We start from the raw sequence: 20,423 nt of genomic DNA on the forward strand, positions 1-20,423 counted from the left end.
TGGTCGGGCAGCCTGTTTGACAACCAAGCGGGACTGTGTAAGTGGCTGAACACCACACTGAGAGGGGAGAACGCTGGCTGGCTGGGCACTCTTCCCACCAGGGTGAAGTCACACCAGGCGAAGCCGGGTTGTCTAACGGTGCTGTAGCAACGCCAGTGGTCACGGGTCTGTTTCTCCTCGCCAAGCTTAGTGATGGACTCTCAGACTTTCAGGCAATTGCAGGTGCTTTTCAAGGCCCACCTTGTCTGTGGCCGAGGGGCTCAGAACTACTCCTGTAGGCCTGACGTCCACTTCAGGTCCTCGTTTTTTCTTGCCTTCTGGCCCGTGGGGCCCAGGCTCCTGCTGTGCACTTCCTTCCGAGGAAGGAGAGCAACTGGGGAGGAAGTGCACACAGCTTCAGAGGCTTAGTCTGGTCACTTGGCTCACTGGTCACCTTGTGCCTGTGGCACATGTGGCTGAGGAGGGCTGCCTGTGGCTTATGTCCAGGAAGCAAAGTGACAGGAAGGGGCTGGGGCCCCAGTGCCCTAACTTCCCTCCACTAGGGCCCGCCTCCTAAAGTTCCACCACCTCCCAGTGGCTCCACAGCTGGGGACCAAGCCTTCAACACTGGGGCCCTGGGGGACATTCAGAGTCAGATCATAACACTCGGTGTGAAGATGGTGTCAGAGACCACAGTGGGCTGTCGCTCCTGGATTTCTTTCCTGTCAAGACTTTGAATAGGGCAAGCAAAAACAAGAGTACAGGCATTCCCAATTGAAGTGTGAGATTGTAAGGTTTTGCCTCATTTTATAGCTGTGCCGAAGAATCTTGATTCCTGGCAATACCAGGGTTGCTTATTATTGTCCTCCTTTTCTAACGTACATGAATTAATTTTAAAATATAAAACATGAATCATATAATGATAAATCACATTTAGAGTATCAAAGTTTAATAAATGATCAGTTATATAAAGTAATGTGATTAAAAGTAAGAAGACTACTAAGGATTATTAAGATTGCTTTGCTCTTTTGACTTCAAGTGAGTTCTGGCACAGATACACAATTGTGTCTCCAGATTGCCTGAAGTAAAAGGAGCCCTCCTCAGGCTACCTGCTGATACACCTGGGTCTCCTGCAACTTTGGAACTGATGCTTCTCTACCTGAAAGCAAGCTTTAAGTTTCCTACCTGATCATTGAGAACCTAATATTTGCCGTGCCCAGAACTTCTCATTGTAGTCTCCCTGAGGGAAAGTACTGGTGGGGACATGTAGTCCAGAGAGACCAAACGGCCAGGCCACACAGCAGCAGTGGCAGCGGAGGACTGGTCCTGGTCTGATTTGTGCTTCTGTTTTGCATGACACCAACACGTGCATTTGCCCTTGTGGAGAAAGTTTCCCCAGTCCCTCCAAAAACTCTTTAAAAATTATGTGCAGGGGCTGGGGTCATGGCTCAGTGGTAGAGCACTTGCCTCACATGTGTGAGGCACTGGGTTCGATCCTCAGCACCACATAAAAATAAAATATTGTGTCCATCTACAACAAAAAAACATTTTTAAAAAATTATTTGCATAAGTTCTATGTGCCATTAAACCAACTGGGTTAGTTTTCTACTTTGTCAACTAGACCAGTCTAACACTTTGTTACTTCTAGCCTGGCTTTTCTGGGAGGCCAGAGACCCTCTGAGCATCTGAGGATGGCTGTGGAATCTTTCCATAGAAAAATATGCATGCCACAAACATGCAGGTCCAAGTTCAGCAGCAGCAGCTCTCTACAGCCTATGCTCGAGCTTCCCGACAGGGCTAGCGACAAGGATTTGGAGCTCCAAGCCCAAGCTTGGATTAGAGTTTATAGCCCAAATCACCACAGTGCAGCTGGTGGGGAGCCGCCCCACTGCCTCTGGTTTTGCCTGATTTTCCCATCCTGGCCTTTTGTGAGAACTGGGGAGTCGGAGGACAGCCTTAAGGAGGGAAAGCAGCAGTTGAGGCTGAGGTGGGCATCTCCTACAATTCCCCCGGGGCAGAGGGCTGCAGCTGATGGCAGCCCCAAGGAGGGGGCCCCAGGGATCCGGTGGCCCCAGACCTCACACACAGACCAGGTCTTCTTGCCTGTTCTCCAAGGCAGGCTTGGCTCATGGACACGTCCGACTGACATAGCCAGGAAGCCTACTGGTGAGTTTATTTTTGGATGGACAATGTTAGTCTCTTCTGGGCGTTTCTGGAAAGGCTCATTCGTTCTTCACTGGGTTTTGTGGATCACTACTCTGTGCGGGACCATGTGGGTCCTTGATGAATAAGTAAATGACCCCCCTTTTTGTTAAATATAGATCTCAATGGTCCTGGAACAACTGGACATCCACATGCAGAAAAATGAATCTAGACACAGAAAAATTAGCTCAGCATGGTCACAGACCTAAGTGTAAAACTATAGAGCACCTCGAAGATAACGGGAAAGATTCCCATGACCCTGGGTTTGGCAATAACTTTTTCGATGGAACACCAAAGTCAGGATACGTGAAAGAAATAATTGATAATTAGAATTAAACATTTCTGCTCTTTGAAAGAAACACTGAATTTAAAAACAAGCCATAGATTGGGAAAATATTTGCCAAAGACGTAGGTACATAAAGGAGCGCTGCCCTACACACGCAGAGTGCTTGAAACTCAGCAGTGAGGAAACGACCCAGTTACCACATGGGACACACCTCAGCACACACCTCTCCAGAGAAGATACACAGTCCCCTGAGGAGATGCTCCGTGTCGTATGTCACCAAGGAAGTGTCAACCAACCACGGCGACGTCACTGCACTCCTGCCAGAATGACCACGCTCGGTCACTGCTGCTGGGGCGCATATGGTGGAGCCGCCTCCGGAGGTGGCGTGGTAGCTCTGTGGAAGCACCGACCCACGTCAGGGTTTGCAGAGGCCGAAAGCTCGGGTTCACGCAGAGGCTCGCACGTGAGCATTCGAAGCAGCTTTGTCACGACTCCCTAAACCTGAGGCAACCATGGTGTCCACAAGCAGGCGAGTGGGTGAACAGACGGTGGCGCATCCAGACAATGAGTGCCATCCAGGGACACCAGGAAGAGAGGGCCACGCCCATGAAGGACGCGGAGGACCCAACGGCAGGAAGCCAACCCAGCGAGCGAAGCTACTCTGAAAAGGCGGTGCCGCCCGATTCCAACTGCCCCACATCCTGGAGAAGGCAAAACCAAGGCGGTCGCAGATCAGCATCGCAAGGGGGCGAGTTGGGGGACCCCCGGGGGCACGGAGGGGCTTAGGGAGGGCTGCGATTCTGGAAGATCCCGTGATGATGGAGACACGGCCTCACACGTTTGTCCAATCCCAGGGAACGTCCAACGCCAAGAATGCCCTCCCGTACAACGTGGACCTGATGTGACGACGTGTCCATATGCCCCACTCCGGCAGCTGTGGATTGTATGGAGGGCTATGGGTGTGTAGCAGGCAGGGGGATGTGGGAACTCTGTCCTTTTTGCTCAAATTTGCTAAACCGATAACTGCTCTAAAAAAGTAGGTATGAACCAGGTGAGGGGGTGCATGCTTGTAATCTCAGCTACGCTGGAGGCTGAGGCAGGAGGATCATAAGTTTGAGGCCAACCTGGGAAGTTAACAAGACCCTGTTTCAAAATAAGGGGTTGGAGCTGGGGATGTAGTTCAGTGCAGAGCGCTAGGGCCAAGAACTAGTTGGGTTCCACCCCCAAGCCCACAAAATGAATAAATGAAGACCCCTTTCCCTCCTCCCTGCCTCTCCTCTGCAGTCCTCCTTCCACCTTATGAATGACACCGCAGAAATATCCTTGAGTGTAACTGCCCCCCTGGGAGGTTACTTCCTTGAGCTTCTTGTTTCTCCGAATTAGAGTAGCAGGCAGATGACCTAGGTAACAAACCGTTTCCTGCTGGCTCCCTCCCAGGCCTCTTCCCAAAACCCCCACCCCTGCTTGCTGTCCTCCCCACCTCTGCCCACTGGCATCGCAAAGACCAGATGCACAGGCCTGGATTTGCAGATCCCTGCCAGGCCTGGCATCTGGCCACGGAGAGGCAGTGTGGCTGTGGCCAGAGTCGGAGGCACAGCTCCTGGGGGGGCTCTGGCCAGCCACGGTCCCCAATGCTGACTGAAGAGGGCTGTGCAGTACCCCAACGTCTTCAGGGCGAGGTGACCTCAGGTGCAGGCACACTCCTCAAAAGCGCCCTCTTGGGACTTGGCTCATGGCCATCTGTCACTTTGATAACCTTTTCTGGTTTCAGAGTGACATGTGTTCCCAGAAAAGCTAGCGGCTTCCTTGGTGATAAGTACCGCTGACCCTTCTTCTGTATTCAACTCCCCAACACCCGCCTTTCCCCTCCTGGCTCTGTCTCTCTCTGTTCGTGTGCCCAGGGTCCTGGCATGGACCATTTCCATGCCAGTTCTTCCTCAGGGATGCCTCCAGGCTGGGCTGGAGCCCCTGTCCCTGCCTCCCATCTACCCAGAGCCCCTTCTCATGCCCCCAGTACTCCTTGTCTTGTACTGCTCTGGTCCCTGCACCTAGCCCAGGCTGTGTGCCCAGAGGCCTTCAGTAAAAGCTTTTTGAGCCAACAAGGGTCAGCCATCTGATGCCCAGCAGCACATAGCCACCTCTACCCAGAAGTCATAAGCTAATCCCAGTCTACTTCTGCTGAGCTAGGGAGCAGGCCAGGCGTGTCTCTGTAGGGGACACCACATTCTGGTAGATGAACAGGAGTGCAGGGCAGCCAGCACCCTGCCTGGCCCTGGAAGCCCCCACTGTGTCACCTGCCTTTGCTCCCAGGAAGGCAGTAACTTACACAGGTGTACTATGGGCACCAGCCAGGCACGTGGGAGCTGCCTGCCCTGGGAGAGAGGGCCACCTCCTGCACCCGTGTCTCTGTTGTGCGTGTGCATTGGCGAGTGTGTGCGCATGCACCGACCTTGGCTCCAGTTCCATAAATACCCAAGGCGTGGAGGGAGGGCCACTCAGAGGCAGACACTCACCATGGGGCGCCTGGAGCTGGTCATCTTGGGCCTCACCTGTTGCTTGGCAGTGGTGGGTGCGGCAAAGGTAAGCAAGAGCCCAGCAGAGGGGCCAGGGCATGCAGGGAGCCCTCTCCTCTGCTGACCCAGATCAGGAAACCATGGGGACAGGGCCTATAGAATGGAGGACAGACAGAGTAGCCAGAACAAGAGACCCGGTGGTAACGCACCAGTTCCCCTGGGGCTGCGCCTGCTCAGGCCCGCCCTGCTCAGCTTGTCACGTGAAATGGAGCACAGGACACCGTGGGACACTGGGATTTCAGATCAGCCATGAGCAACTGTCGGGGAGGTGCATCGGTGTGACGGGTCCACTCCATCTGAGGTTCAGCGGCACCTGGGCCTCTGGAAGGTTACTAACCAAGTGGGGCGATTCTCCCTGTGGCCCTGCTGATGTCAGCCTCTCCCCATTTTATGGAAGGGAAGGCAGGGGCCCTGGGCAGAAGGCCACATGCCCAACATCAGACAGTGACCCCTTCTGTTCTCACACAGGACTGAATTCTGGGTTAGCTCAAGCCAGGGGTGGCTCCCAGTGCCACCTCCAGGTCCTCCTCCTCCTGAGGGGACTGAGCCCAGGTCACCGCGTGCAGGGCTCCCTTCTGAGGTCAGGGCTGCACCAGCCTTCTGGAGCATCTGCAAAATCTGCCCTCATACTGCCCTTCCCGAGGCCTGGGGAACAAGCCAGGAACCCCAACAGGCACAAAAGGTCAGAGGAGCCAGGCCTGTCCCTGTCCCCAGCAGGACTCACATAGGGGCCCCAGGCCCTACCACACTGCTCCCCTGTTCTCTCTCCACCCATCATCCTGCCCTCTCAGCCCTGGGACCCCTCTCCCAGGCTACCCCTTTCTCTACCTACTGCTGCCCTGGGGCCTGTCCTGGAACCTGGCAGTTGGGGAGCTGGCGCTGGGTTCCTCCTGCCGTTCTTTTTCTTGGGAGGGTTTTTGGGGTTCCTGTCACTGCTCCAGCCCCCCGCTGACAGTCATCGCCTCCCACACTGCCACTTTTCCCAGGGTCGCCGCACCTCAAAGCCCATGCCCTGAAGCCCTCAGACCAGTCTCAGCCACACACAGACACTTCTGAGAGGTGACTTCCCAGTCCCTGGAGTGCTGACTTGGCCCTCTGCCCCCTCCCAGTGGCCTGGGGGGCCGGAACGAGGAAGCTCAGAGGCCTGTGCTGCACTAGTGCCCAGCAGGTGTCAAGAGGCTCCTTCGGTCTCCAGTTCCTGCCCACCGCACCCTCCCACCCAGCGTGCAGGGGTCCAGCAGCCTAGACTTCAGTCTGGGCACAGGTCACCCTGCTCTTTGCCCCCTAGAATCTGGCTCAGGAGAGCCACTCCCCACACAGGGCAGCTGCTTCTGCCCAGGGGATGCTCCTGGATGGACAGGAGGGAGCAGGGAGAGGGTGCTGGCTGGACAGTCACTTCCCAGCAGGGTAACTGCAAGCAGGAAGGCCCCTGAGCCTTAGCTCCTCAGGGACGGTGGGCAGCAGAGCACCTGCCTCCAGGACCCTCGAGGATAGACATGTTAGCCCCTGGGACAGCTCAGCACTGACACCCAACAGCAGTTCTGCTGACTTGGGGGGGATGCAGAGCTCCCTGGTGGGGTCTTTCCCCCATCTGATGGCCAGCTGGCCCTGAGGGAGGCTCTGTGGTGTCCCATCTTACAGATAGGGAAACTGAGGCTCCAGGTTCAAATAGGCAGCCATGGCCCGAACCCAGACTCCATGCTGGTTGAGGAGCAACTCTAGATCTCCGTGGGTGGGGTGAAGGAACAGGAAGCCAGGCCCTCCAGCACCCTGGGCTGGGACCTGCTTGATTGGCCACTCTGGATTCAGGCAGCCAGGCCTGAGTCCGCCTGCCCCTGCTGTATCTCGCCCCCAGCTGGGTGCCGTGTACACAGAGGGAGGCTTCGTGGAAGGTGTCAACAAGAAGCTCAGCCTCCTGGGTGGCGACTCCGTAGACATCTTCAAAGGCATCCCCTATGCCACTGCCAAGACCTTGGAGAACCCCCAGCGTCACCCTGGCTGGCAAGGTGGGCACCATGGGTGCTGGGCCAGCCTCAGTGGGTGGTGAGGGTGGCTGCCCTCCTCACACCAGCCCCTCCCACTGCCTGCAGGGACCCTGAAGGCCACGAACTTCAAGAAGCGATGCCTGCAGGCCACCATCACCCAGGACGACAGCTACGGCGATGAGGACTGCCTCTACCTCAACATTTGGGTCCCCCAGGGCAAGAAGCAAGGTCTGGCTCCCACGATCCCCGAAGGAAACCCCAAATCAGAGTCCTGGCCCCACCCTGGGCTGTGTCTGGGCTGTGTCTGGGCTGTGTCTGGAGGGCTGAACTCCCTGGAAATCAACACAGAGGTGGGGACGGGGGCTTCCACCTCTGGTCCCCAGCCTGGGAACAGGTGCCTGCTGCACAAGGGCAGAGGGCTGGCTGAGGAGAGGGCAGGAGCAGCATCTGGGTCACCTGGCCTGTTCCTGCATCCCAGTCTCCCAGAACCTGCCCGTGATGATCTGGATCTACGGAGGCGCATTCCTCATGGGTGCTGGCCACGGGGCCAACTTCCTCAGCAACTACCTGTATGACGGGCAGGAGATAGCCACGCGTGGGAACGTCATCGTGGTCACCTTCAACTACCGCGTCGGCCCCCTGGGCTTCCTCAGCACAGGGGACGCCAACCTCCCAGGTCTGTGGGAGGCTCTGGGGTGGGTCCCGTGAGCTCTGAGGCCAGGAGGAGGATGCTCCTCACACCCCTGGACCCAGACGGTGAGAACCACACAGGAAGGCCTGGGATCCCATGCACAGAGGCTGAATCATGAGGCCCGGGAGCCCCTCTGCGTCTGTAGGGAAATAAGAGGATGCAGGGCAGACAGCGAAGCCGAGAGGCCATGGGCAGTGGGGCAGGGAGTCTAGTAAGACAGAATGATACACTAGAGCAGAGTCAGGAATGGACAGGCCACAGGACAGACGGACAACAGGAGGGACTGTGGCGGGGAGGGGGAGAGAGGAGCAGGCCTGGTGAATCGGCTGCCCTTTCCTGTCCCAAGCTCCACACTTCTTCGCCCAGTCTCCCAGGGGCCCTATTTGCCCCCAGGGTCTCCATGCCACTGAGGACAATTCCCCCCAACCCCCGCCACTGATTCTACCTGTTGTGGGCCAGCCCTGGGCACAGGCAGCACCCGCCAGCCCCAGTTCGGGTCTGGATGAAGACTCCTCCCCTCGCCCTGTCCCAGGTAACTATGGCCTTCGGGATCAGCACATGGCCATCGCCTGGGTGAAGAGGAACATCGCGGCCTTTGGGGGAGACCCCGACAACATCACCATCTTTGGAGAATCAGCGGGAGGGGCCAGCGTCTCTCTGCAGGTGGGCAGGCCCCTAAGAGGAGGCTTCCTGAGGGTGTGAAGGGTGGAAGGAGAGAGGTCTGCAGTGGTGCCCCCAGCCAGAGTGTGCCAGGTGACAGGGCTTCCGGTCTTGCAGACTCTCTCCCCCTACAACAAGGGCCTCATCCGGCGAGCCATTAGCCAAAGTGGAGTGGCCCTCAGCCCCTGGGTCATCCAGAACGATCCACTCTTCTGGGCCAAGAAGGTAAGCGGAGGCGGCCAGGGGATGTGCAGGGCTCAGGGTCCTGTTAGAGGCACCCTGGGGGCCTTCCTCATGTCCTCTGTCTGTCCTGGATCCTATCCTTGTCCCCAAACTGCTCCCTGCCCAATCACCAGCCTCCCCCACCTGCCTGCCTTGTCTCTGCTCCCAGGTTGCCAAAAAAGTGGGCTGCCCCTTGGACGATACCGCCAGGCTGGCCAGGTGTCTGAAGGTTACTGACCCCCGTGCCCTGACGATGGCCTTTAAGGTGCCCCTGGCAGACCTGGAGTGTGAGTGGGTGCTGCTGGGGAAAATGGGGGATCCAGGTGGCAGGAGGTCACTGCTGGGCAAGGCCAAGCTCCCGGAGAGGAGAGGAAGGTGCCGGGCCTGGGGCCAGGCCTGTCACTAACTGGCTAGTGTCCCTAGACAGCTCAGTGCCCCGAGGCGCCCCCTGCAGGCCTCAGGGGCTCCAGGAGGGGCTCCTCCTACTGTCTGTGAGTCACGGGTGCCCCCTTTGAGAAGCCGATGGTGTGGCCCATGCCCCTAGCCATGTGTGCGTCCAGACTCCGCACGTTTTAGGAGGTGCACAGGCCCACATCTCTGTGCGCTCGCCCACTTGCTTCCGTCCCCGCTCCTTCAGCAAACACTGGCTGAGCACCTAGGGCAGCGCTTGGCCCTTCAGAGGTCCCACCGGCAACTCCTACACTTGCCAGCTCCACAGTTGGAATCCCTTGCTCTCCCCCAAAGCAAATCTGTGAAGCCCTACATTTGCATCTTTTACTACTGTGAAAGAATATCACAGGGCTCAGATGCAAACCAACTCTATTTCTTTTTTGTTTTGGGTGCTGGGTTTCAAACCCAGGGCCTGTGCTTGCTAAGCATGTCTCTGCCACTGAGCTACACACTCAGGCCAATAAAACAACTATCTTATTTGGAGCTCAACCGAAGGAATGAAATGAAAGCCAAGGCCTCCCCTGCCCTGAGCCAGGTCCTCTAGGCATGGTCCGGGTTCTGGAAGGCTGCAGACCAACAGGCTAGAACCCAGCCCTGTCGTGGGCGCCTCCTCCCGCACTCCTCTCAGCTAACTCCAGATCTTCCTTTCCTGATTACGGTTGAGAGAGAAGAGATGGTGGGGAGGGAGGGGACTTGCTGCTGGAGCAGGAGGACAGACCTGGCCCCTAGAGCAGTGGGTTCTAAGGTGGGAACCTGTGGCAGCTGGCAGACATTTTGATTGACATGGCTGGAGAGGGGTGTCACTGGCATCGAGTGGTTGAGGCCGGGCATGCTGCTCCACCTCCCACCCTGCACAGGACAGTGCTACCCACCATGCAGGCTTGTCCAGTTAGTTCCAAACGTTCCTGGTCCTGGGGTTGAGAATCTCCAGTCTAGACCAGAGAAGGAAGGAGATGGACTCAAGCTGTACAAGGCCAAGGGGGGCAGGGGGACATTGTGAGGTCCAAGAGCCCCTTGTTTCTCCACCTAGACCCTGTGCTTCACTATCTGGCCTTTGTCCCGGTCATCGATGGAGACTTCATCCCCGATGACCCTGTCCACCTGTTCGCCAATGCTGCTGACATCGACTACTTAGCAGGCACCAACAACATGGACGGACACCTCTTTGCAGGTGTGGACTTGCCAGCTATCAACAAGGACAATCAGGACATCACAGAGTGAGCAGGGGCACAGGTCCCGGGGGTCATGTGCTGGAGGACAGCTGGGAAGGAAACTCCTCGGGAAGGCTGGCCAAGGCCTCAGCAGAGGTCGAGAGCAGGAAGTCGGCGCCAGGCTGGGGTGGTCCTAGGGGAAGGCGGTGCTAGGCGGAGAGTCCAGTGCCTGTTCATTCCCTTCAGGGAGGACTTCTACAGGCTGGTCAGCGGGCTCACTGTCACCAAGGGGCTCAGGGGTGCCCAGGCCACCTTCAACGTCTACACTGAGCCCTGGGCCCAGGACTCCTCCCAGGAGACCAGGAAAAAGACTGTGGTGGACCTGGAGACTGACATTCTTTTCCTGATGCCCACAGAGATCGCCCTGGCACAGCACAGAGCCAATGCCAGGTGAGGGTCTGGGAAGTGGGTGGCTCCCTGAGGGGAGGGGACATCTAAGATGCCTCACCTTGCTGCTGAGGCCTCTTGGCCAACTAAACAAATTCAGCTGAGCTTCCTGCCAATCAAGGCAAAAAGGGAGACACATGTGGACACATGCCCTACCTAGTCCAGTCAAGTGAGGAGTGCAAATTCCCATGCAGAGGAAGAAGTCCTTCATGGACAGTCACAGGAGGAAGGTGCCTCCAAACCTCTTATGGAGGCGAGGCACGAACACGATGGAACTGTAGACTCCATGAATTTGGGCTGCAGGTTTTCCTTCCCCAGGTGTGAACACCCCACTTTCTTCATGAGTTTGGGAGGGAAGTCCCCAGATCCTTCTCTGCTCCCCAATGACCGCCCCCCAGGGCCCACCCGCAGGGCCCCTTCCAACCCAGCTTTCTGTCCACCCCTCAGGAGCGCCCACACCTACTCCTACCTGTTCTCCCATCCCTCTCGGATGCCCATCTACCCCAAATGGGTGGGGGCGGACCACGCTGATGACCTGCAGTATATCTTTGGAAAGCCCTTTGCCACCCCACTGGGCTACCGGCCCCAAGACAGGACTGTCTCCAAGGCCATGATCGCCTACTGGACCAACTTTGCCAGAAGTGGGTAAGGTGTGGGGTTGAGCCCTGCAGGCCTGGGCTCTGTTCCTCCCTTGCTTGCCAGCGGGGAGACCTGGGGCAAGTCATTTAACCTGAGCCTCTGTGTCCCCTTCTGTACATGAGGTCAGTTCGGAGGGCAGAGGGCTGTGCAGGGTAGTGGACACGGACCTGCTGGAGTCCAGAGCTGCAGCTCCTAGGAGCCCTTGGCCCCTGCCCAGCCTCTTCTCACTCCGCAGGGACCCCAACATGGGCCACTCGGCTGTGCCCACACACTGGTACCCCTACACCCTGGAGGATGGCAACTACCTGGAGATCACCAAGAAAATGGACAGCAGTTCCATGAAGCAGCACCTGAGGACCCGCTACCTGAAGTACTGGACACAGACCTACCAGGCACTGCCCACTGTAGTGGGTGAGGGGACTGCTCCAGAGTCCCCTGCCAACGGGTCCCTGCCACCGCTAGCGCCCCCGGTCAACGGCTCCCTGCCACCGCTTGCGCCCCCGGTCAACGGCTCCCTGCCACCGCTAGCGCCCCCCGGTCAACGGGTCCCTGCCCCCCCTAGCGCCCCCGGTCAACGGGTCCCGGCCCCCGCTAGCGCCCCCGGTCAACGGCTCCCTGCCACCCCTAGCGCCCCCGGTCAACGGGTCCCGGCCCCCGCTAGCGCCCCCGGTCAACGGCTCCCTGCCACCGCTTGCGCCCCCGGTCAACGGCTCCCTGCCCCCCCTAGCGCCCCCGGTCAACGGGTCCCGGCCCCCGCTAGCGCCCCCGGTCAACGGCTCCCTGCCACCGCTTGCGCCCCCGGTCAACGGGTCCCTGCCACCCCTAGCGCCCCCGGTCAACGGGTCCCGGCCCCCCCTAGCGCCCCCGGTCAACGGCTCCCTGCCACCCCTAGCGCCCCCGGTCAACGGGTCCCGGCCCCCGCTAGCGCCCCGGTCAACGGCTCCCTGCCACCGCTTGCGCCCCGGTCAACGGCTCCCTGCCCCCCCCTAGCGCCCCCGGTCAACGGGTCCCGGCCCCCGCTTGCGCCCCCGGTCAACGGCTCCCTGCCACCGCTTGCGCCCCCGGTCAACGGCTCCCTGCCACCCCTAGCGCCCCCGGTCAACGGGTCCCGGCCCCCGCTAGCGCCCCCGGTCAACGGCTCCCTGCCACCGCTTGCGCCCCCGGTCAACGGGTCCCTGCCACCCCTAGCGCCCCCCGGTCAACGGGTCCCGGCCCCCGCTAGCGCCCCCGGTCAACGGGTCCCGGCCCCCGCTAGCGCCCCCGGTCAACGGCTCCCTGCCACCCCTAGCGCCCCCGGTCAACGGGTCCCGGCCCCCGCTAGCGCCCCCGGTCAACGGCTCCCTGCCACCGCTTGCGCCCCCGGTCAACGGCTCCCTGCCCCCCCTAGCGCCCCCGGTCAACGGCTCCCTGCCACCCCTAGGGCCCCCGGTCAACGGCTCCCTGCCACCCCTAGGGCCCCCGGTCAACGGCTCCCTGCCACCCCTAGCGCCCCCGGTCAACGGCTCCCTGCCACCGCTAGCGCCCCTCAGTAACCCCCACCAATGACTCTGCCCCCTCCTGCACTCCCTGCCAATGATTCCCTGGCCCCCCCAGTGACTCTCTGGTTCCCCCAGTGGCCCCTGCCAACAAGTCCCTGGACCCCCCACCCTGTGGACCAATCCCAGGGTCCCCGCACTCCCTGTGGATGACTCCCAGACTGTGCCGGTGCCTCAAGGGCAGTTCTGAGGTGCCCCTGGGCCTGTAGTCATTGACTTCTACTGTTTCAGGAGGGCACAAGGCGGGACCCCAGGGTCCACTTCCTCTCAAGCTCCTCTGAATAAAACCGCATCTCTCTCGGTCTGCAGTCTGTCTTCACTCCCAGGTCAGAGGAAGGAGGGCTGCCAGCCATCCTCAACAGCAGCAGGCCCGTGGCCTCATGCTGCCAGGTCGTCTCGGTCAGTCCCCAGGCTGCAGGATATTTAAAGTCCAGTCTTCATTTTAGAAAAGGGACGGGGCAGGGGGGTGAGTGTGGGGTCTTTTGCCGGCAGGAATCAGCACCCAGACCTGGCAAACCAGCACTCAGCATCTATGAGGCCCCAGCCAGCATAAGTGGCTGGAGGCACCTGGCAGAGGGCTCAGCTGTCTGGGGCCCTTTGGGTAGTCAGTGGTACATGGGGCAGCCAGGATGCGGGGCTGGCTCATGGGTGGCAGGGGTGCCTATGGAAGGGCACTATGGCCTTAGGCAGCGCATCACAAGGCTCCCCAAACACAAAACCAACAGGGATAGGAGATTGGGGGCCTGGAGCAAGGATTCCAGGAGGACTACAGTGAGGGAGAAGTGCCAGGGTCCTGAGGGCATCGAGGAGGCAAAGCCCCTCCACGGCTGACCCTCTTCCTCAGGGCTTTCCTCGACACCTTGCACGCCCGGTCGGTGCCGTTTCCCAACCTAGGGTTGAGTTCTGCAAGTTCCTAATTGGTGGTCAAAGAAACCCAACAGGACAAGTGTCAAATGTCCCGCTTCCTCCTGGCTGTAGAAAGGCAACCAGCATCCCGGGTCAGGAATGGTCCTTGCAAAGGTTGTTATTATTACTTTTTGAGCTGGGGTCTCACTACATTGCTCAGCCTGGTCTCAAAGTCCTGGGCTCCATAATCCTCCTACCTTAGCCTCCAGAGGGACTGAGGTGCATGCCATCACAACCTGCCTCAAACTTTATATTTTAAAAATTGTGAAAAAATACATTTAAAATAACTGAAGGCTAATTTTACTACTTTTAGGAGAAAGGTTACATGCATTAATTCTATTCTGTCAGCAACTGTTACCACTACTATCTTCAGAAATTATCATCCCCCCAATAGAAACTCTGCGGCCACTGAACACGAGCTCCCTGCAGCCTGGTAACTCTACGGCTTTCTGTCCCTATGGACTTGCCTGTTTGAGATGTTTCTTGCAGGGAAGTCCTGATGGTCCCAGGTTTGTCCTCGCTGTAGCACGTGGCCTGTGGGGCACTCTGTTCTGGGTGTGGCTGGGTCAGCATGCAAACATGCCCCAGCTCCCACGGGCCTTCCCATTTCTGCAAAGTTGGTAGTTACATTCCCACATTCCCGTTCAAGTTGAGTAATGTGAACCCTCTGTTTTACTTCTTCTTTTTTTTTTTTTTACCTAGTTAAAGGTTAGTCAATTGTATTGATCCTTTCAAAGAACCAACTTTTGGCTTTAGTGATGTTCTCTATGGCTCTTTCTTTTCTGTCTCTGCATTAATTTTTATTATTTCCCTCCTTTTGCTAGCTTTGGATTTAGGGTTCTTTGTTTTTGTTCCAAAGCACACTGTTTCACTGTTGGTTTGAGGTTACTGTTCTTTTTTTTTTTTTTTGTACCAAGGATTGAACCCAAGGGCGCTAGCCACTGAGCCACATCCCCAGCACCACCCCATCTTTTTTTGATAGTCTCAATTAAGTTGCTTAGGGTGGCCTCAAATTTTTGGTCCTCCTGCCTCAGCCTCCTGAGCTGCTTGGATTATAGGTGTGCACCCCTGCACCCAGCTTTTCTTTTCTTTTTTTTTTTGGTACCAGGGGTTGAACCCAAGATCACTTAACCACTGAGCCACATCCATAGCCCGCCCCCCTTTTTTTTTTGTATTTTATTTAGAGACAGGGTCTCACTAAGCTGCTGAGGCTGGCCTTGAATTTGAATTTGTAGTCCTCCTGTCTCAGCCTCCCAGGTCACTGGGATTACAGGTGTGTGCCTCTGCTCCCACTGTAGATGCTTTCCTTTTTTAATGTGGGTGTTTACCACTCTCCATTTCCCTATGAGCAATGCTTTTGTTTTCACTATGTCCTAAGTCTTGGTATGCTTTGTTTTCATTCTTACCGGACATCGTCTAATTCCCTATGCCCTCTTCTTTGACCCACTTGGCTTGTTTAGAAGTGCACTGTTTAATTTATATGTATTTATGAGCAGAACTGGCTTCCTTCTGCCCTTGACTTCCGGTTTCATTCCACTGTACTTGGAAAGATACTCTGGTATGCTTTCAGTCTCTTAAATGTACTGATTATCTCTGGCCTAACACACCGCAACTGTTCCACATGCAGTTGAGAGACACGCATATTCTGACGCTGTGTATGTGTGCTGCAGCTGAGGCTTACCGTCTTTCTCCAGCCCTCTGTTTCCTCGTCCATCTTCTTGCTGATGGTTCTAGTCAATATTGGGTTCAAAGTCTCCCACTTTTTTCCCTTCAATTCTGTCAATTTTTGTCTCATACATTTTGGGGATGTTATTAGATGTGCATCTTTCAACTTTATCTTCTCGTTGAAACTTCTTTCAATATATACAGAGCTTTCATGCCTACTGCTACCTTTTTGACATAAAATTTTGCCTGCTATTATAGTTGTTATTACACTAAACTATTTTCATGGAATATCTTTTCCTATCTTTCTGTATCTTTGTGTTTCAAATGAGTTTCTGTGAATACAGCATATTTTCAGGTTTTTTTCTTCAAACCAATCCTGCCCATCTCTGCCTTTTAGAGAATTTAACCCATTTATATTTATAGCAATTCTTGAGAGGGAAGGTCTTACTTCTGCCATTTAACTATTTTTTTCTGTATGTCTAATATGCTCTTTGCTCAAGTTCCTTAAGTATTGTTTTTTATGGGCCTAGTTTTTTTTTTTTTTTTTTTTTTTTTTGTGGTGCTAGGAATTGAACCCAGGGTCTCCCATGTACCAGGCTGAGTGCTCTACCACTGAACTACATCCCCAGTCCCTTTAGTTTTGGTTTTTGTAGTTAACATGCACAGTCTTTTAATGCATATGTATTTTGAATAGTTGAGTTTTCGGTAGTGTACCATTTTGATTCTCCTTTCTTTTAGTCCTTTTATCATTTTCTTAGTGGTTATCTTCAATTAATTAATTTCTAACCATCTTGTTGAATGCCAACTTAGTTTTGGTAGTATACAAATACTCTTATCTATTTCCATTCCTCCCCTTATATTGTTATTGTCACAGACTATAGATTTATACTCAGTAGTATGGATTTATAATTAGTTTGATGATTCTTACTTTTAAATCACATGTAAAAAAGAGGAGTGAAGCCCAAGTGCAACTCCACTCTCTTTTCTGATTACCTACTGGTTGCCTCTACCAGCTCTTTACGTCTTTACATGGCTTTGAGTCACATTCTAAGCCTTTCATTTCAGCCTGAAGGACTAAAAGCACTTCTTGTAGGGCATGTCTTCTAACAACAATCCCCTTACCTTTTTTTCATCTGGGAATGTCTTAATTTCTCTTTTACTCTTAAAGGAAGTTTTGCTTTTTCTTTCAGCACATCTTTGTTATGTTCTTCCACTGCCTCTAGACTCTATTTTTTAAAAAGAAAAATCAGTTGCTGACCTTACTGAGGATCCTTTGTATATGACAGATTGCTTTTTCCCGCGTTTTCAAGATTTTCTCTTTGTCTTTTGACAATCTGTCTGTAGTGTGTTTTGGTGTGGACCTCTTTGAAATTGAAGTTTGAGACTTATTGAACTTCTTAGGTATGTCTCTTTACATTCTTCATCAAAATTGTGATGTTTTTGACCATTATTTCTTCAAATAACTTCTCTACCCTTTTTCTTTTGGAATTTTCATTGTATATATGTTGGTACATTTGGTCATATCTGAACAGAACCTTGGACTTGTTTTTCTTCACTCTTTCCTTTCTGCTCTTCATACAGAATAATTTCAATGGTCTCATCTTCAAGTACACTGATTATTTCTTCTACCTCCTCAGATCTGCTGTTGAACCCCTCCAGCCAATTTTTTATTTTAGTTATTATTTAATGTTTGCAGTTCCAAACTGTTTTTTTAAAATCATTTCTAACTACTCATTGAATTGCCCATTGTTTATACATAATTTATATGGTTTTCTGTATTTCTTGGTCCATGATTTCATTGAGTTCATTGAATGTATTTAAGTCCAGTGATGAGCTATCTTTGGTTACTAATTCCAAGGTCTGGGCATCCTCAGGAATAGTTTCTATCAAAGCCTTTTTTCTTTCTGCAAGTGAACCATATTTTCATTTTCTTTGTATGTTTTGTGATTTGGGGATAACTGAACATTGAGCATTACCATGTGATCACTCTGAAAAGCAGATTTTCCCTCCCCAGGAATTGCTTTTGTTGCTTGTAGAAGGCTTGTCTTCTGTCTTTACTGTGACTTTTCTAAATTATGCTTGTGTAGACTGTATTCCTTGCTGTGTGCAGTCACTAAATTTCCTGTTCCCTTGTCTTGGGGATCACCTGTGATGGAGACTGAACTTCAGCAGCATCTTCCATGGTCAAGTGCTCCACAGGTTACTGTGTATGATCGTGTTCCAAAGTGGGTGATTTCAATAGTTCCCTCCCATCCCCAACTTGATGGCTGTTTCCCTGGAGAGACTGAACCCTGGAGCTTCCTACTCTGTCATTTTATGTTGTAAATATTATTTGTAAAAACACCGAAATTTCAGGGGTTGATTCATGCTCTGTGAAAGCACCTCCAATCTCGAGTTCCAGGAGTTCTGAGGGGCCCTCAGCACATTTCCCAGCTCACTGATGCTGAGGTCGACGTGTGCACGTGAGGTAGATGTTTCCTTTGGCATGCCCGAGAAGAGCGGCTGGCCCTTCTTACGTCTACAGAAAATAAAGTGAGAGTCCTGTGGGATGTCCTATTTCAACATGAAATGTGGAAGTCCGTCCCATTTATGCTACTACAGGCAATGAAAGAACAAAACCATAATGACCAGGCTATAGTAGAAACAGGATTTTAATATAATATTCAAGTCTAGCATTTTCTATTTACAACAAATAAATATTGCCCCAACCCAATCAGTAAACTTTTTTTTGTTTTGTTTTTTTATACAAATATTCAATCCCCTCCCCTCCCCCCAAGCCCTCCTTCCCTCAAGCCCCGTCTCGTGTGGTCTCGTAGAGCCCAGGATGCAGTGTGAATGGCACTTCCGGTGGCACAAGATCCGACACCGATGGGAATGTCCTCGCTTGCCAGGTGAAGAGCGTGGTTGACGCGGAGGCTTCTCTCTCCGCTCCCGAGGCGGCTGGGTGCGAGGCAGGTGACACCCTTACTCTCAGCTGGCCCTAGAGATGGACTCTTTGGTGCAGCCTGAGAAAGGCCAGAGTGGTGGGAGCAGGGGCTGGGACCCCAGGAGGGTCACAGGCTAATGCCCGTGGGCACCAGGAGAGAACTGCAGTGGTCAGACCCACTGGGCCAGGGGTGCCCTGGGGTCCCTGCGGGCACAGGTGGTGGTGACTTGCACCTGAGGTGTCAGGAACTGTACAGAGGGCAGTGTCCAGGGGCAGGCAGAGAGCCATGCCCGCTGGCAGAGCTTCTTAGCTAAGGTCAGCTAGTCCTCTGGTTGTAGAGAGCAGAAGGCACCGAAGGCAGCGAGTGGTCCACGGAGGCCAGGTCAGCCTGTCCAACGACAGGTGTCAATCCCGGCAGCAGAAGAGGTGCAGGTGACTGGAGTCTGGGGGTGGCCTGGGCTGGCAGTGGGGTGGAAGGGGGCTGCTTGGCCTGGGCCACTCCAGTCTCTAAGTGCTCAGCCACTGGCCAGGCTGGTCCTTAGAAGATGCCCTTGGCAATCCTGAGCCCTTTCTGCTTCATGCGAGGGAGGGTGGAGCTGGCTCCATGCTTGACCTTTGCCCCCTTGGAGAAGGTCCGCTTCTTCAGGACAAAGTCATAGTTGGCAGTAGAGTTCATGGCGTAGAACACATTGGCGTTTTCAGGGATCTTTAGTTCTGGTGGGAGAGGGGCAGGGGGTGGCCATGGTGTTTACAGGTCCCCACAGGATCAATACCTGAGACTCCTCTAGGACAGGCCTAAGCCACAGGCCTGAGATCCCTCCAGTCCGGCTCAGGACCACCAAGGACCCCGTGCTGCTTCCTGTCTGAAGACAGATAGACTGCAGAGGCCCTTATCAGATCTTGTGTAACAAGGGTCTTGATCTCCAGTGTCCCAGTTCAGCCTAGAGCTGGCCAGGGATCACCCCATGCTGCCCACATAGCTACATTTGCTGGTCCTGACTCTAACCGGAGCAGGCTTTGCAGAATCTGGACCACCTCCCCTGAATACTGCCCTACTAATGACAACGGCTCTGAGGACCCAAAATAGGCAGGCCTCACCCCAGGCCTCCTGTGCTGGGGTCAAGGATGCCTCTGCACCCCATGGGTCCCAGGTCACCAGCAAGTCCTTACTCTGGGTCAGTCTTGCATCTCCTCTGGCCTACAGCCTGCTGTCAACCCAAGCTGGCTGGGCTCCGGGGACTCTGATTGCACTTCCTCTGCCTCCCTGGCCTCAGTCTTTTCTGTAAGGCGGGGGTGCCACCAATCCTGCCCACCAAACCAAAGTGGTGCCAGATGCTGGGGGAGGGTCTAGAATGTGAACCGTAGGGCTGATGGGCGCCCTGGTCAGCGGGGCTAAGGCTGGCAGGATGTGTCCAGGGCCGCCTTGCGGCAGAGCTACCAGTCCCTCCGCCCTCACCCTGGCCACCCGACTCCCACTCACTGCGATCCCCGGAGATGATCTGCAGCAGCTCGTAGTCCTCGGGCTCATCCTCATCCAGGTTGTGTTTGTCCAGGGCCTTGCGGATGACGGTGGGAGCCTTATCCTGGCTGGTTACCTGGATAAAGCAGGGGACAGTCCTTTAGGCCCCAGAGTGGCTCCCCAGAGTGCAGTGGCCAGGGACCCTCCAGAGCCACCTGCGCTCTGAGCACAGGAGTGCACGCGTTCAGTGGCCTTCACTCCTTCTCTTGTTCCCTGAGGGGAGCCTCCGTGGAATGAAGGGGGGCTTTCCCCACTGTTCCTAGTCCCCTTCTCCCACAACAGAGCCCACCTCCTCCCATGTCACCCTGGGGAGCAGTGTGTTCCTCAGGGACAGCAGGATTGACGAGTCTAGGGAACAGACAGCCTCTAGTCCAAGCCTGGAGGCCGGGGGTGGGTGGCACAGGTCAGAGGCCTTGACCCTGAGGGCCAGAGCACAGGCAGGGTCTAGACACAGGGTCATGCAGCTGAGTGCTTGGTGGCAGCAGGAGGCTGGGTGCAGGCTGGTATGCAATGGAGCACCCGACCCGGTGGGGAAGGGGTGGCAAATGGCTCCCTGCAGCCAGAGACCTGGAGGATCTCTCCAGTCT

General features: G+C 55.0%; 2 protein-coding genes across 7 annotated transcripts in view; one reads left to right on the forward strand and one right to left on the reverse strand.

The window, feature by feature from the left end:
• Positions 1–4,707: 4,707 nt before the first annotated feature.
• CEL (carboxyl ester lipase) lies at positions 4,708–13,029 on the forward strand (the record flags this gene model as incomplete). The annotated part of the gene is given in 15 exon segments (XM_079113491.1): positions 4,708–5,047; positions 6,896–7,046; positions 7,131–7,253; positions 7,504–7,701; positions 8,249–8,379; positions 8,494–8,601; positions 8,768–8,885; positions 10,079–10,265; positions 10,446–10,649; positions 11,094–11,291; positions 11,521–11,815; positions 11,817–12,231; positions 12,276–12,415; positions 12,474–12,813; positions 12,899–13,029. Coding segments are annotated over 15 exon segments (2,982 nt in total). The 5' UTR covers positions 4,708–4,804.
• Positions 13,030–18,024: 4,995 nt separating this feature from the next.
• Positions 18,025–20,423, reverse strand: part of RALGDS (ral guanine nucleotide dissociation stimulator) — a 40,802-nt gene continuing 38,403 nt past the window's right edge. For all 6 annotated transcript variants that reach the window (XM_079111702.1, XM_079111697.1, XM_079111698.1 and 3 more), the window contains exons 17-18: positions 19,798–19,912; positions 18,025–19,031 (exon numbers count right to left, since the gene is read on the reverse strand). In XM_079111702.1, coding sequence (XP_078967828.1) covers positions 18,856–19,031; positions 19,798–19,912 — 291 coding nt within the window. In that variant the 3' untranslated portion in view covers positions 18,025–18,855. The remainder of the gene's footprint in view (positions 19,032–19,797; positions 19,913–20,423) is intronic.

The sequence above is a fragment of the Sciurus vulgaris genome, assembly GCF_902686455.1.
Source record: "Sciurus vulgaris genome assembly, chromosome: 15".
Classification (NCBI taxonomy): Eukaryota; Metazoa; Chordata; class Mammalia; order Rodentia; family Sciuridae; genus Sciurus; species Sciurus vulgaris.